At 42.5% G+C, this 14,908-nt stretch overlaps 1 protein-coding gene across 12 annotated transcripts in view; it reads right to left on the bottom strand.

Annotated features, from left to right (window-relative positions):
- rims1a (regulating synaptic membrane exocytosis 1a) overlaps positions 1–14,908 on the bottom strand; it is an 879,579-nt gene that overhangs the window by 318,318 nt on the left and 546,353 nt on the right. For all 12 annotated transcript variants that reach the window (XM_072557828.1, XM_072557837.1, XM_072557845.1 and 9 more), the window contains one exon: positions 357–403. In XM_072557828.1, the coding sequence (XP_072413929.1) occupies positions 357–403 (47 nt within the window). The remainder of the gene's footprint in view (positions 1–356; positions 404–14,908) is intronic.

The following is a 14,908-nucleotide window of genomic DNA, read 5'->3' on the forward strand; positions in this document are numbered from 1 at the left end:
TGGTGTACACAATAGGGAGAACTCTTCTTAATCAAGCAGGATCTTTGTATTATTCAAACTGTACAGCCATAAATTTGCTTTGTTACTAACAATTATTCTTATCCTGCAAAGAACGTATGGCTGATGTAAGTTATTAAGAACAGTTAAAGTCTAAACGTTGACCTTTTTATTTTGTTCATTCCTTGACTACAAGTTGCAGGAAGGCAATTTATCTTTGCAGAATAGTATTATATTGGATTATTTCTGTCTGTTACTGGATGGCAAATGAACTGTGCAAACAATAAATGACAGGAGCAATCAAGTGTAGAAATTTAGGGATTATAAATCCAAATCCTATCTTTTTGGAAAGTACTTACTAGACTCCAAAGGAGGATGGGAACTCTCCGGAATTCTAGGTATATCACTATGGATAAAAAAAAGTTGCAATCTGGTGTCAGCAGGCAATGTCATGTTTTCAGCAAATACTATTCAGTTAAGATACACCAGACATTTAATACTAAAGTTATTAAACAAAAGCAAATTATTGTGATTCATATTTATTTTGACATATATTCTCTGTTGGCATTTCAGTACGATATAGAAAGAAGGTCAATGGAATGGAAATTCAATATCTCAAAGTTCTCACATCCGCATGGTGTTAAAACATTTGCAAGAAATTGCTCAAAATATCTACTAGAAAGCACTTGTTCAATGTAGCTATCTGACTTTCAATAGATTCAGGCACTTAAGAACCATCAAGATTCACTTTCATATGATGCAGTGACATCTGTTAAACTTGTCCTCATACTTTGCAAGAATAATTTGGCTTGTAGGTCAGTCCAGGTCTATGAGAGGAGGGACACTAAATTCCTGCTTTACAAATTTACAATTTAAAAAAAAGTAAATATCACTTCATTTTGTTTTGCTCTGGAAGCAGTTCCACTGTTAACTGCAACTACTTGTACTCTTCAACAAGCCTCCTACTCACTGAATCTGTCCAAATGACATAAATGAAGCTGAATCTAGAGAATTGCCAAAAACATTGCAAGCAATGTGCGATTCATTAGCCTGTCCTATAATTGAAAACATCTGTGCAGCTGCTGAATTGAAATCACAAGTTACAGATTCAAGCTGAGGTTTATTGCCAAGGGCTTGATTTTCACAGAACCTCCATGGAATCCTGCTCCCATTTCAGACAGATTCCAAATGTGATTGTTAAGTGAATGGGGGAAGTTGAAAGTAATTTCTGAAGGAAAGAACCTCGAATTCTGCAAAATCTTTTGAAATCAGTGCTCAGTTCCCTAGTTTTACTTTTGCAAGGGCCTTGACCTGCAGTGTAAGTTAATGTGACATTCCTGAACCACAGAGAAGATCCACTAACCAACATGGTTTCTCTGTTGGAACTGCCTTGACAAGTCAGCTGCTCATGCAGTATTTGTTCACTTGGCTGAGTTTCAAAACCTATAATTATCTTGGCAGGAGGCTCTATGTTTGTGCTTTTTTATGTGAATTAAGAATGGGTATCTATATTTTTGTAAGAGATTATGCGTTATAATTCAAAAAGTTTGAATAGGCTTCATGAATGGGAGACTTTGTTTTCCAAAATTAAGTGAGAGCTCACTAATTGGAATTTGAATCACAACTTAATACATTTTCTGTACAATTCGCTACTTCAATGAATCAAATTTATTCAGAGATTTGAGTCTCTGATTTGTGAGGTTTAAAAAATCAACAAACTGGTAATCAGGAATAGAGCTCAATTAAAAATTTCACTGTTCTTGTACCCAAGGAGGTGCTGATAAAATATGCACAGAATCCCTACCTTGCAGGAAGAGGCCATTTAGACCAATAAATCTGCATCAACCCTTTGAACTGCATCCCAGTCAAACCGTCACCCTATCTCCATAAGTCTGCATTTATCATGGATAACCCACCTAGCCTACAAGTTCCTGGATACTACAGAGCATTTAGTATGGCCAATCTGCCTAACTTGAACATCTTTGGAGTATGGGAGGAAACCGGAACAACCAAAGGAAACCACGAGAGAAACTGCAGTAAAATCACCGTCAGATTTTTCAAGTCTTATGAAAAGAATGCACAATAATCAGTTGACTACTTATGTACATGTATGTTCTTTCTGCTACCTAGAGGTAATGTTTACACAATCACAGTCGTCTCTTATATTGTTAAAAGGCCGTTTTATTTCAGCTTTACATAGTTTCCAATATCTACCGTTAGTGGATACTGAGTGAGTGGCCTTGGACATGCCATTGTGGAGGACTTGAGTCAGCACCTAGACTACTAAGATATGTTGGGTGAGGTGTAAAGAGATGGCAGAGCTGAGGGTTAGAGGGCCAAGCTGCAATTTTGTTTTAGAACTGGAATGCAGCTCCAGAAAACTAAGGCTGCCCTTCTAACCAGTTGCTTTGCACTCACCCATCTCCGGGTGCTCCGGTTTCCTCCCACAGTCCAAAGATGTGCAGGTCAGGTGAATTGGCCATGCTAAATTGCCCGTAGTCTAATCTAATAAGACCTGCTGCTGAGATTGGATAGTCCAACACTATTGTACATGTGATTCCTGGAGCAAACATGCATGAATGGTTGCTTTAAACTGAGCCTGGTCTATGGAGGTAGGAACTGTTTCAACTCGCATTCTCCACCTCGATAGCAAAAGTCCAACCCTAGCTCTCCACTGTGTGTGTCGTCACACTTTAAGCTTTAGAAGCTGAGACCTCAGTGTAATGTGTGTTAAAAATGTAACTAGCAGGCTATATCTAACTCTGAATTGGTTAAATATACAGGACAGCGAAGTTGGCAGATGCATTGGATATTTCAAACAGAAAAGTTGACCCAAGTCACAAAATCATGAAAGATAATTTGTCATTTCAATAATTGTTAAACTGTCAGAACATCATTAATCTGAACTCTACTTAATGCAAGTGAGACTACTTTTGGTTAGTTAGGCTATATTACAGGGGACTTGTGCATTACAGTTAAAATGTTTTGTTAAGAAAAAATTAAAGAATAAATAAACAGCATTTAGAAGAATAGATTATACCAAATTCTCTTGTGGTGGCAGTCTGAAACCTTAAAAGGTGTCAGAAAGAGACAGACAGCCACAGGCAGTTTTTAACCAAAAATCTCCAGAACAAGATTTGGCCAGCATGCTTAGAAGAATACAGCAGGTTGGAAGCTGAGTTGAATAAGTCAAGAAAGACTTATGTGGGCAAGTGCAATATAATCATTCTTTTGTGCTAAAGGAAAGTAAGACTGATTAAAATAATGAAGTGTGTCTGATCAAAACTGTTGCTTAATTGTTATCTATGAGGCTTAGATGATACCTATTGTGACCTGTCCCTGTCACTAATTTTCCTCGTAAACTGGTTGAAATAAACTTTAATGTTGCAGAATCCAATCCTACAACCGACAGATTATATCAATGTATGACACAGGCAAAGGTGAACTTTCTCATCCACGGAACAATGTGTAATTTGGTGAGAAGTGTGAGACAATGGTATCAGATGGCCAGTGAGGAGCATCTTGATGTTGAGGGCAAAAAGCCTGATTCTCTAGGCCATGGATTTATTGAGACATACAGCACAGAAACAAACCTTTTGGTTTAACTCGTCCATGCCAATCAGATATCCCAAATAAATCTAGTCCTATTTGTTAACATTTGGCCCATATGCTGCTATAACCTTCCTCTTCATATACCCATCCAGTTGCCTTTTAAATGTTGCAGTCGTACCGTCCTCCACCCTCTCTCTGGCAGCTCATTCCATACCCGCACCACCTTCTGCATGAAAAAGTTGCCCCTCAGATTCCTTTTAAATCTTTCCCCTCTCAGCTTAAACCTATACCCTCAAGTTCGAGACTCTTCCACCCCAAGGAAAAGACATTGTCTATTTACCCTATCCATACCCCTCATTATTTTATAAACCTGCATAACATAATCCCTGAATCTCCAATGGTCCAGAGAAAGTAGCCCTACCCTATTCAGCCGCTCCTTGCAAATCTTTTCTGAACCCTTTCAAGTTTCACAAGATCCTTCCTGTAGCAGGGAAACCAGAATTGAATGCAGTATTTCAACAGTGGCCTAACCTATACTGCTGCAACATGACCTCTCAACTGCTATACTCGATGCACTGACCAATAAAGGCAAGCATACCAAATGTCTTCTTTACTATCTTATTGACCTGTAACTTCACTTTCAAGGAATTATGAACATGTACTCCAAAGTTTCTTTGTTCAGTAACATACCATCAATTGTATAGGTTCTACCCTGTTTTGCCTTTCCAAAATGCAGCACCTTAGATTTATCTAAATTAAGTTCCATCTGCCATCCTCAGTCCATTGGCCCATATGATCAAGATCCAATTGTACTCTGAGCTAACCTTCTTCGCTATCCACTACACCTCCAACTTTAGCGTCATCTGCAAACTTACTAACTATACCTCCTACGTTCATATCCAAATCATTTATATAAATGATGAAAAGAGGTGGGCCCAGCATTGATCCTTGTGGCACATCGCTGGTCATGGGCTTCCGGTCTGAAAGATTGGAGGAACAACACCTCATCTAAAGCCCAGAAGACTAAACGTTGAGTTCTCCGATTTCAAATAACCTCTCTTCTTTTCCCGCAGCTCCTTCCTCTCCCTTCCACTCCTCCCAGCCACCTATCAGATTCATTCCTCCCACTGACCAACCAGATCGTACCCTCTACTGGTTTTCACCTATCCCCACTTCACCAACTCTGGTGTAGCTGGTGTAGCTCCCCCTACACCCAGCCCCTGTCCTGAAGAAGGGTTACACCTGAAACGTTGACTTCTCCACCTTCTCATGCTGCCCAGCTTGCTGTGTTCTTCCAGCATCCTGCTTGTCTACCTTTCAGTTTGAAAAGCATCCCTCCACCACCACCCACTGTCTTCTATCTTTGAGCCAGTTTTGTATCCAAACTGCTGGTTCTCCCTCTATTCCATGTGAACTGATCTTGTCAGCCAGTTTGCCATGAAGAACCTTATTGAATGCCTTACTAAAGTCCATACAGATCATGTTGCTCCTCTTTGTTACATCCATCGAAAATGCAATCAAGTTAGTGAGACACAATTTAATCACGCACAAAGCCATATTGACTATCCATAATTAGTCCTTGCCTTTCTAAATACATGCAAATCCTGCTCCAAATTTCCCACCACTGATGTCAGGGTTGCTAGTCTATAGTTTCCAGGATTTTCCTTACCACCTTTCATAAATAGGCACACCATGTTAGCCAACCTCTAGTCTTCCAGCACCTTACCTGTCACTATCAATGATAAAGTATTTCAGTAAGGGGCCCAGCCATCACTTCTCTAGCTTCCCTCAGAGATCTAGGGTACACCTGATCAGGTCCAGGGATTTATCTACCATCATGTGTTTTAAGATGTTCAGTAGCTCCTCTTCTGCAATATGGACATTTTTCAAGATATTGCTTTTTATTTTCCCACATTCTCTATCTTCCATATCCTTCTCCACAGTAAACATTCAAAATGCTCATTTAGTGTCTCCCTCATCTCTTGTGATACCATACATAAGTGGCCTTACCGATCTTTAATTCTCTCCCTCATTACCTTTTGTCCAAGTGTATTTGTAAATTCCTTTTGGAGTTTTCTTAACTCTATTTGCGAAAGTTATCCTTTCTGCCCTCTTGATTTCCCTCTTAATTATACTCCTACTACCTTTAAAATCTTCTAAGAATTCACTCGATTTCTCCTATCTATACCTGACATAAACTTCCTTCTTATTTTAACCAGAATCTCAATTTCTCTCATCATCCAGCATTCCCTAAACCTACCAGCCTTCCAACTTCACCCTTGGGCGGCATGGTGGCTCAGTGGTTAGCACTGCTGCCTCACAGCAACAGGTCCCAGGTTCGATTCCAGCCTCGGGTGACTGTCTGTGTGGAGATTGCACATTCTTCCCATTATCTGCGTGGGTTTCCTCCGGGTGCTCTGGTTTCCTCCCACAGTCCAAAGATGTGCAGTTCAGGTGAATTGGCCATGGTAAACTGCCCATAGTGTTAGGTGCATTAGTCAGAGTGAAATGGGTCTGGGTGGGTTACTCTTCGGAGGGTCGGTGTGGACTGGTTGGCCCGAAGGGCCTGTTTCCACACTGCAGGAAATCTAATCTAACAGGAACTATTGTCTCTAGACTTTCATTATTCAAGTCTTGCCATCTTACAGCCATCCATTTATGTGTGAAAATCTGCTAATAATCAACTTTTCAAAGTTTTTGCAGAATATCATCCAAACTGTCCTTCCTCCAATCAGTCTGTTATTTTCCATCACTACTCTAAAACTAGAATTATGGTCGCTGGCCCCAAAGTGCCCCTCAGTCACCTGCTCGGCCTTAATTCTCAAGAGTATGTCAAATTTTACAACTTTTCTACTAGGTACATCCACATACTGCTTAAGAAAATTTTCGTGTACACACTTAACAAATTTCTCTACAACCAAATCCTTAATACCACATTTGGAAAGTTAAAATCCCCTACCATAACCATCCTATTATTCTTACAGATAACTGAGATCTCCTTGCCAATTATTTTTCTCAATTTTCCACTGACTATCGGGGAGCATCTATAGTGCAATCTCAGTAAGGTGATCATCCTTTTCTTATTTCTCAGTTCCACTCAAATAACTTCCCTGGACATAGTTCTAGGACTTTCCTCCTTAAGTACAGCCGTAATGTTATCCCGAATCAAAAACGCCGCTCCCCTTCTCTCTTGCCCCACTTTCTATCCATCCTATAGTATCTATATCCCAGAATATTAACCTGTCAGTCTCGTCCATCCCTGAGCTACGTCTCTGTAATTGCTATGATATCCTACTTCCATGTTCCTGACCATGCCCTGAGTTCATCTGCCTTACCTGTTAGGCATCTTGTATTGAAATAAATGCACTTTAATTTATCAGTCTTACCTCATTCTCTGTTTTGTTTCTGCCTGCTCTGACTATTTGACTTACTCCTTTTCCAAATTGTACTAGTCTCAGACTGATCTCTTTCCTCACTATCTCCCAGAGTACTCCCTTCCAATAGTTTAAATCCTCCCAAACAGTTTGAGCAGATTTCCTGCTAGTGTATTAGTTCCCATCCAATTCAGATGCAATACAGGTCACTTCTATCTTAGAAGAGAGTCCAATGATCCAAAAATTTGAATCCTTCTCCCCTGCACGAGCTCCTCAGCCATGCATTCATCTGCTCGATCTTCCTATTTCTACCCTCACTAGTTAATGGCACCAGGAGTAATCTAGATATTACTATGTTCGTGTTGAATGGTGAGACAAGATTAGCATACATTAACAGCCTCATTCTGATACTACTTTGCCTCACTGATATGCAAATTCCATTCTTCAACCAAACGGAAAGAAACTAGACATCAGTAAGTCCCGGCTTAAAGGTCAGAGAGGTAATCAAATGACTCCAGCTTGCTGTTTACTTCTCCAGTGACTTGATTTTGGACAGAAACACCCCAGGGCATGTTCCATGAGCAGCTTCCACACATACCTCCCATCTCCCATACTGAGTTGCCTGTCTAACATATCTGGGCCAACTGAGAACTGTGCAGCCAACTCTTAATCAGGCATATGACTGGGCTTCAAAGATGGTGCTGGTGCCAAGAATCCAAAGAGATCCTGGCAACAACCAATTTGCCACTTGTGGTGAGTGGAAGAATAGGATGATTGGGGTGTCATAATTGAAGAATGAAGGCTGAGAAAACTTACAAAGGCTCAAAAAGAGAGAAACTTACCAAATTGAAACTGAGCTGACTTCTGGCAAAATTCAGCCAAAGATTTACTAAAAAAAAATTGGAATTCAGTAAAGTTGAAACTGCAGAATATTTTAGACAGCTGGTCATGTGTTGATGACATGTTCAATACAATGTGTTGGAAAAGGAACAGAGTGTAGAATTATAACTGTAATTAACCATGTTTTAAGCTCAAATTAAGCCTTTTATATGTGACAACCAGCCTATACAGGAAGAAAATTAAAAATGGCAGTGGACAACTTATCAGCTAGCTCTCATACTGGAGTTATGAGCTATGATGCAGCAATCAGCACTGGCTACATGCCATGAATGGAATCATAAAGAAGGCATTTGAATATTTGTGTCGAGAGCGTAGTGCTAGAAAAGCACAGCAGGTCAGGTGGCATCTGAGAAGCAGGAAAATCAATGTTTTGGGCATTAGCCCTTCATCAGGAATGAGGCTGAGAGACAAATGGGAGGGGTTGGGGTTTGGGGGAAGGTAGCTGAGAATGCATTAGGTGGATGAAGGTGAGGGAGAAGGTGATAAGTCAGAGGGGGGAGTGATGGACAGGTCCGGATGGCAGTACAGAGTTAAAGGCTTGGGACTGGAATAATTTGGAGGAAGGGGAAATGAGGAAGCTATTGAAATCCACATTTATCCCACGTGGTTGCATGGTTCCAAGGCTGAATATGAGGCTTTTCTCCTCCAGGTGTCGGGTGGTAACAGTTTGGCAGTGGAGGAGGCCCAGGACTACATGTAGAGTGGGAGGAGGAGTTGAAGTGTTCAGGTGGTGGGGTTTGGTGGGGGCGGGTGTCCCAGAGATGTTCTCTAAAACAATTTGCAAGAAGGCGTCCTGTCTCCCCGATGTCGAGGAGACCACACTGCATGCAACAGGTGCAGTTGCCAATATTTGTGCCAATCAGCTGAAGCATGGAATATAGGAGCCGAGAAGTTATGCTGCAACTGTATAATGATGTGGAAGTGCCAGTGTTGGACTGGGGTGAACAAAGTTATATGTCACATGACATCAGGTTATAATCCTACAGATTTGTTTCAAATCACAAGCTTTCAGACCGTAGCCCCATTCGTCAGGTGAAGTCACTTCACCAGACAAAGAAACACCTTTGGAGAAGGAGATAAAATGAGGAGTCTGGGCAACGAGCACAAAAATGAAAGAAAAAAGAAATTGCTGGAGAAACCCAGCAGGTCTAGTAGCATCAATATACAGTTAAAGTTTTGAGTTCAGTGAGTCTGAAATACTGCTCTTAGATTATGGCAAATATAAATGAAGACATAGCTACTGAAAATGCAAATCAAAGAAAATAGGAGATACCCAAGAAACCTAGTTGAAGCAATGCCAAATTCTAGAAGGGATTTAGAGTTGTGAAGAGATGACAGGAGCGTAACAGTGGCTTAGGGGCTGCACAGTGGCTCAGGGGCTGCACAGTGGCTCAGCGGTTAGCACTACCACCTCACAGCGCCAGGGACTTGGGTTCAATTCCAACATTGGGGACTGGCTGAGTGGAGTTTGCACGTTCTCCCCATGTCTGCATGGGTTTCCTCTCACGATCCAAGCATGTGGAAGTTAGGTGAATTGACCATGTTAAATTACCCATAGTTTTCGGGAATAGATAGGCTAGTTAAGGGTAGGATAGAATAATCAGTGTAGGGGAATGGGTCTGGGTGGGTTTCTCTTCAGAGTGTCAGTGTGGACCTTTTGGGCCAAATGATCTGTTTCTATACTGCAGGGATTCTAATTCTATTTCTAAAAAGGGGTGGCATGAAGGCACAGTGGTTAGCACTGCTGCCTCACAGCGCGAGGGACCTGGGTTCGATTCCAGCCTCAGGCAACTGTCTGTGTGGTATTTTCACATTCTCTACGTCTGTGTGGGTTTCCTCAGGGGTAAATGTAGAGGAATGGGTCTGTGTGGGATACTCTTCGGAGGGTCGGTGTGGACTTGTTGGGCCGAAGGACCTATTACCACACAGTAGAGATTCTAATTCTGAATGGATTTCAAAACAAGAATCAAATGATTAAACTGGAATGAGGTAATAGTTGACCAGATCTTGGTGAGGATAGGATATGGGAATCCAAGTTTTGAATTAGTCCAGGATGAGAATTCAATGCAAAAATTAGCTCTGTAGAGGGGTAGGCCTTGTTGTATAATTGCTAGACTTTCAATCTAGAAACCTGGTGAATGTTCTGGAGACATGGGTTTAAATCTCACCATGGCAGATGGTGGAATTTGAATTCAATAAGATTCTGCAAATAACATCTAAAGATGCCCATAAATCCATTGTCAATTGTTGGGAAAAACTGCCTAGATCACTAATGTTCTTTAGGGAAGGAAATCTGTCATCCTTACATGTAGGTCAAATAAGGTGATTCCAGACACACAGCAATTTAGAACATAGAACATAGAACATAGAAGAATACAGCGCAGTACAGGCCCTTTGGCCCTCGATGTTGCGGCGATCCAAGCCCACTATCCTCCATATGCTTATCCAATGCCCGCTTAAATGTCTGTAAAGAGGGAGAGTCCACCACTGCTACTGGCAGGGCATTCCATGAACTCGTGACTCGCTGAGTAAAGAATCTACCCCTAACATCTGTCCTATACCTACCACCCCTTAATTTAAAGCTATGCCCCCTCATAATAGCTGACTCCATACGTGGAAAAAGGTTCTCACGGTCAACCCTATCTAAACCCCTAATCATCTTGTACACCTCTATCAAGTCACCCCTAAACCTTGTTTTCTCCAATGAAAACAACCCCAAATGCCTCAGCCTTTCCTCATACGATCTTCCTACCATACCAGGCAACATCCTGGTAAACCTCCTCTGCACCCGTTCCAGTGCCTCCACATCCTTCCTATAGTATGGCGACCAAAACTGCACACAATACTCCAGATGCAGCCGCACCAGAGTCTTATACAACTGCAACATGACCTCAGGACTTCGGAACTCAATTCCTCTACCAATAAAAGCCAGTACGCCATATGCCTTCTTCACCGCACTATTTACCTGGGTGGCAACTTTCAAAGATCTGTGTACATGGACACCAAGATCCCTCTGCTCATCCACACTACCAAGTATCCGACCATTAGCCCAGTACCCCATCTTTTTGTTACTCTGACCAAAGTGAATCACCTCACACTTAACTACATTGAACTCCATTTGCCACCTTTCTGCCCAGATCTGCAGCTTATCTATATCCCGCTGTAACCTGCCACATCCTTCCTCACTGTCAACAACTCCTCCGACTTTTGTATCATCCGCAAACTTGCTCACCCAACCTTCTAACCCGTCCTCCAGGTCATTTATAAAAATGACAAACAGCAATGGTCCCAAAACAGATCCTTGCGGAACACCGCTAGTAACGGCACTCCAAGATGAACCTATACCATCAACTACTACCCGCTGTCTTCTTCCAGCCAGCCAATTCCTAATCCAAACTTCCAACTCATCCTCAATGCCATACCTCTGTATTCTTTGCAGTAGCCTACCATGGGGAACCTTATCAAACGCCTTGCTAAAATCCATATACACCACATCTACCGCTTTCCCCTCGTCCACCTCCTTAGTCACCTTCTCAAGGAATTCAATAAGGTTTGCGAGGCACGACCTGCCCTTCACAAAACCATGCTGACTATCCTTGATCACATTATTCCTATCCAGATGTTCATAAATCCTATCCCTTACAATTGTCTCTAAGACCTTGCCCACAACAGAAGTGAGACTCACCGGCCTATAGTTACTAGGGTTATCCCTACTCCCCTTCTTGAACAAGGGAACCACATTTGCAAGCCTCCAGTCTTCTGGCACTATTCCTGTAGACAACGAGGACATAAAAGACCAATGGCTCTGCAATCTCCTCCCTTCCCAGAGAATCCTAGGATAAATGCCATCAGGCCCAGGGGACTTATCTATTTTCACCCTTTCCAGAATTTCCAACACCTCTTCTCTACGTACCTCAAAGCCTACTTAATTGTAACTCAGTATTCACATCGGCAACAACGTCCTGTTCCTGAGTGAATACTGACGAAAAGTATTCATTCAGTGTCTCCCCAATCTCTTCAGCCTCCGCACGCAACTTCCCACTACTATCCTTGACTGGACCTATTCCTACCCTAGTCATTCTTTTATTCCTGACATACCTATAGAAAGCCTTAGGGTTTTCCCTAATCCTACCAACTAAGGACCTTTCATGTCCACTCCTTGCTGCTCTTAGCTCTCTCTTCAGATCCTTCCTGGCTACCTTATAACTCTCAATCGCCCCAATTGAACCTTCACGCCTCATCTTTACATAGGCCGCCCTCTTCCATTTAACAAGGGATTCCAATTCCTTATTAAACCACGGCTCCCTCACACGACCCTTTCCTCCCTGCCTGATAGGTACATACTTATCAAGGACACTCAATAGTTGCTCCTTGAACAAGCTCCACATATCAACTACGCCCTTGCCTTGAAGCCTACTTTTCCAAGCCACGCATCCTAAGTCGTGCCTCACCGCATCATAATTTCCCTGCCCCCAGCTATAACTCTTACCCTGCAGTGCACACTGATCCCTCTCTATCACTAGAGTAAAAGTCACCGAATTGTGGTCACTGTCCCCAAAGTGCTCACCTACCTCCAATTCTAACACCTGGCCTGGTTCGTTACCCAGAACCAAATCCAGTATGGCCTCACCTCTTGTTGGCCTATCTACATATTGTGTCAGGAAACCTCCTGCACACATTGGACAAACACCGACCCATCTAACGAACTTGAGCTATAGCTTTCCCAAATCAATATCAGGAAAGTTAAAGTCCCCCCATAACAACTACCCTATTACTTTCACTCTTCTCCTGAATCATCCTCGCAATCCTTTCATCTACGTTTCTAGGACTATTAGGAGGCCTGTAAAAGACTCCTAACAGGGTGACCTCACCTCTCCTATTCCTAACCTCAGCCCAAACTACCTCAGATGGCGAGTCTTCATCCATCGTCCTTTCCACCGTTGTAATACTATCTTTGACAAGCAATGCCACACCTCCCCCTCTTTTACTCCCACTTCTGACTCTACTAAAACATTTAAACCCTGGAACCTGCAACAGCCAATCCTGTCCCTGCTTTACCCATGTCTCCGTAATAGCCACAACATCGAAGTCCTAGGTACCAATCCACGCTGCAAGTTCACCTACCTTACTTCGTATACTTCTTGCATTGAAGTATACACACTTCAAGCCACTTTCCTGTTTACAGGCACCCTCCTTTGAGATTGATGCCATATTCCTAACCTTCCTACACTCCAGGTCCTGCACCCTAAAGCTACACTCCAGGTTCCCATGCCCCTGAAGAGTTAGTTTAAACCGCCCCCCCCCCCCCAAGAGCACCAGCAAACCTCCCGCCAAGGATACTGGTGCCCCTCAGGTTCAGGTGTGGACCACCCTGTTTATAGAGGTCCCACCTTCCCCAGAAAGAACCCCAGTTATCCAAGTACTGGAATCCCTCCCTCTTGCACCATCCCTGTAGCCACGCATTTAACTGTTCTCTCTCCCTGTTCCTCAACTCTCTATCACGTGGCACGGGTAACAAACCAGAGACAACAACTCTGTTTGTTCTAACTCTGAGCTTCCAACCTAGCTCCCTGAAAGCCTGCCTAACATCCTCAGCCCTCCTCCTACCTATGTCATTGGTGCCAATGTGGACCACGACTTCGGGCTGCTCCCCCTCCCCCTTAAGGACCCGGAAAACACAATCAGAGACATCACGTACCCTTGCACCTGGGAGACAACATACCAAACGTGAGTCTCTATCGCCCCCACAAAATCGCCTATCTGTGCCCCGAACTATCGAGTCCCCAATTACTATTGCTCTGCTCTTCTCCACCCTTTCCTTCTGAGCAATGGGGACAGGCTCCGTGGCAACATGGCATCAATCTCAAAGGAGGGTGGCTGTAAACAGGAAAGTGGCTTGAAGTGTGTATACTTCAATGCAGGAAGTATACGAAATAAGGTAGGTGAACTTGCAGCGTGGGTTGGTACCTGGGACTCATAACTGCCCTCTGGGCAATTAGGGATGGGCACCTATGCTGGCCTAGCCAATAATGCCAGCATCCTGTGAATAAATAAATTAAGAAAAGAAGATTGCTGCAGCAGATAAAGGCTGCTCAAATAAGAAAGGGCATTCAGGAGCAGGTTAGAAAAGGCACACACGATCAACTATATGGGTAAAATAATGCAAGGAAGGTTGTGACACAAACCAAGCATGGAAACATAGGATGAGAAAAAGGCACTATTATGATGACAAACATTTGAGAGTTTGTCATGATGAAGTTTGCATGCATTAAATGCAAAGCTTTTTCAGCTGCAACCTGAAATTTCTAATTTCTCATGATATTTAGAAAGCTGCAAACACAATGAAGCAGATAAATATGAAGGTAAGCTAGCCAGTAATATTAGAAATGATAGAAAAAGTTTCTTCAATACAAAAGAAACAAATGTGAGGCATAAGTAGAAATTGGGCCATTCCAAATTGATGCAGGAAGGCTTGTGATGGGAGATAAGGAAATAGCTGAAGAACTTAATAAATATTTTGTGTCAGTCTTCATAGTGGAAGACATGAGCAATATTCCAACAATTAAGAAGAGTCAAGGGGCAGAATGGAGTATGTTGCCATGACAAAAGTGAAAAGGTAAAAAAAATTGATAAATCTCCTGTCCCCGAAGGGCTACATCATAGAGTTCTGAGGAAGGTAGCTGAAGAAATAGCACAGACGTTGGTTGTAATCTTTCAAAAGTAACCGGAGTCAGGGAAAGTCCCAGATGATTGGAAAATGACAGCTGTAACTCCCTTGTTCAAGTAAGGATCAAGACAAAAGATGGAAAATTATAGGCTGATTAGGCTAATCTCGGTTGTAGGTAAAATTCTAGATTCCATTAAGGATGAGATTTTTAAATATCTGGAAATGCAGGGTGGGATTAAAACGAGTCAGCATGGATTTAGTAAGGGGAGGTTGTGCCTGACAAATCTGTTAGAATTCTTTTAAGGGGTAACAAGTGGGTTAGACCAGGGAAATCCAGTGGATGCTATCTACCTAAATTTGCAAAAGGCTTTTGATAAGATGCCTCAGGGAGGCTGCTGTGTAAGGTGAGGGCCCATGG

This window comes from Chiloscyllium punctatum, chromosome 3 (assembly GCF_047496795.1).
Source record: "Chiloscyllium punctatum isolate Juve2018m chromosome 3, sChiPun1.3, whole genome shotgun sequence".
Lineage (NCBI taxonomy): Eukaryota > Metazoa > Chordata > Chondrichthyes > Orectolobiformes > Hemiscylliidae > Chiloscyllium > Chiloscyllium punctatum.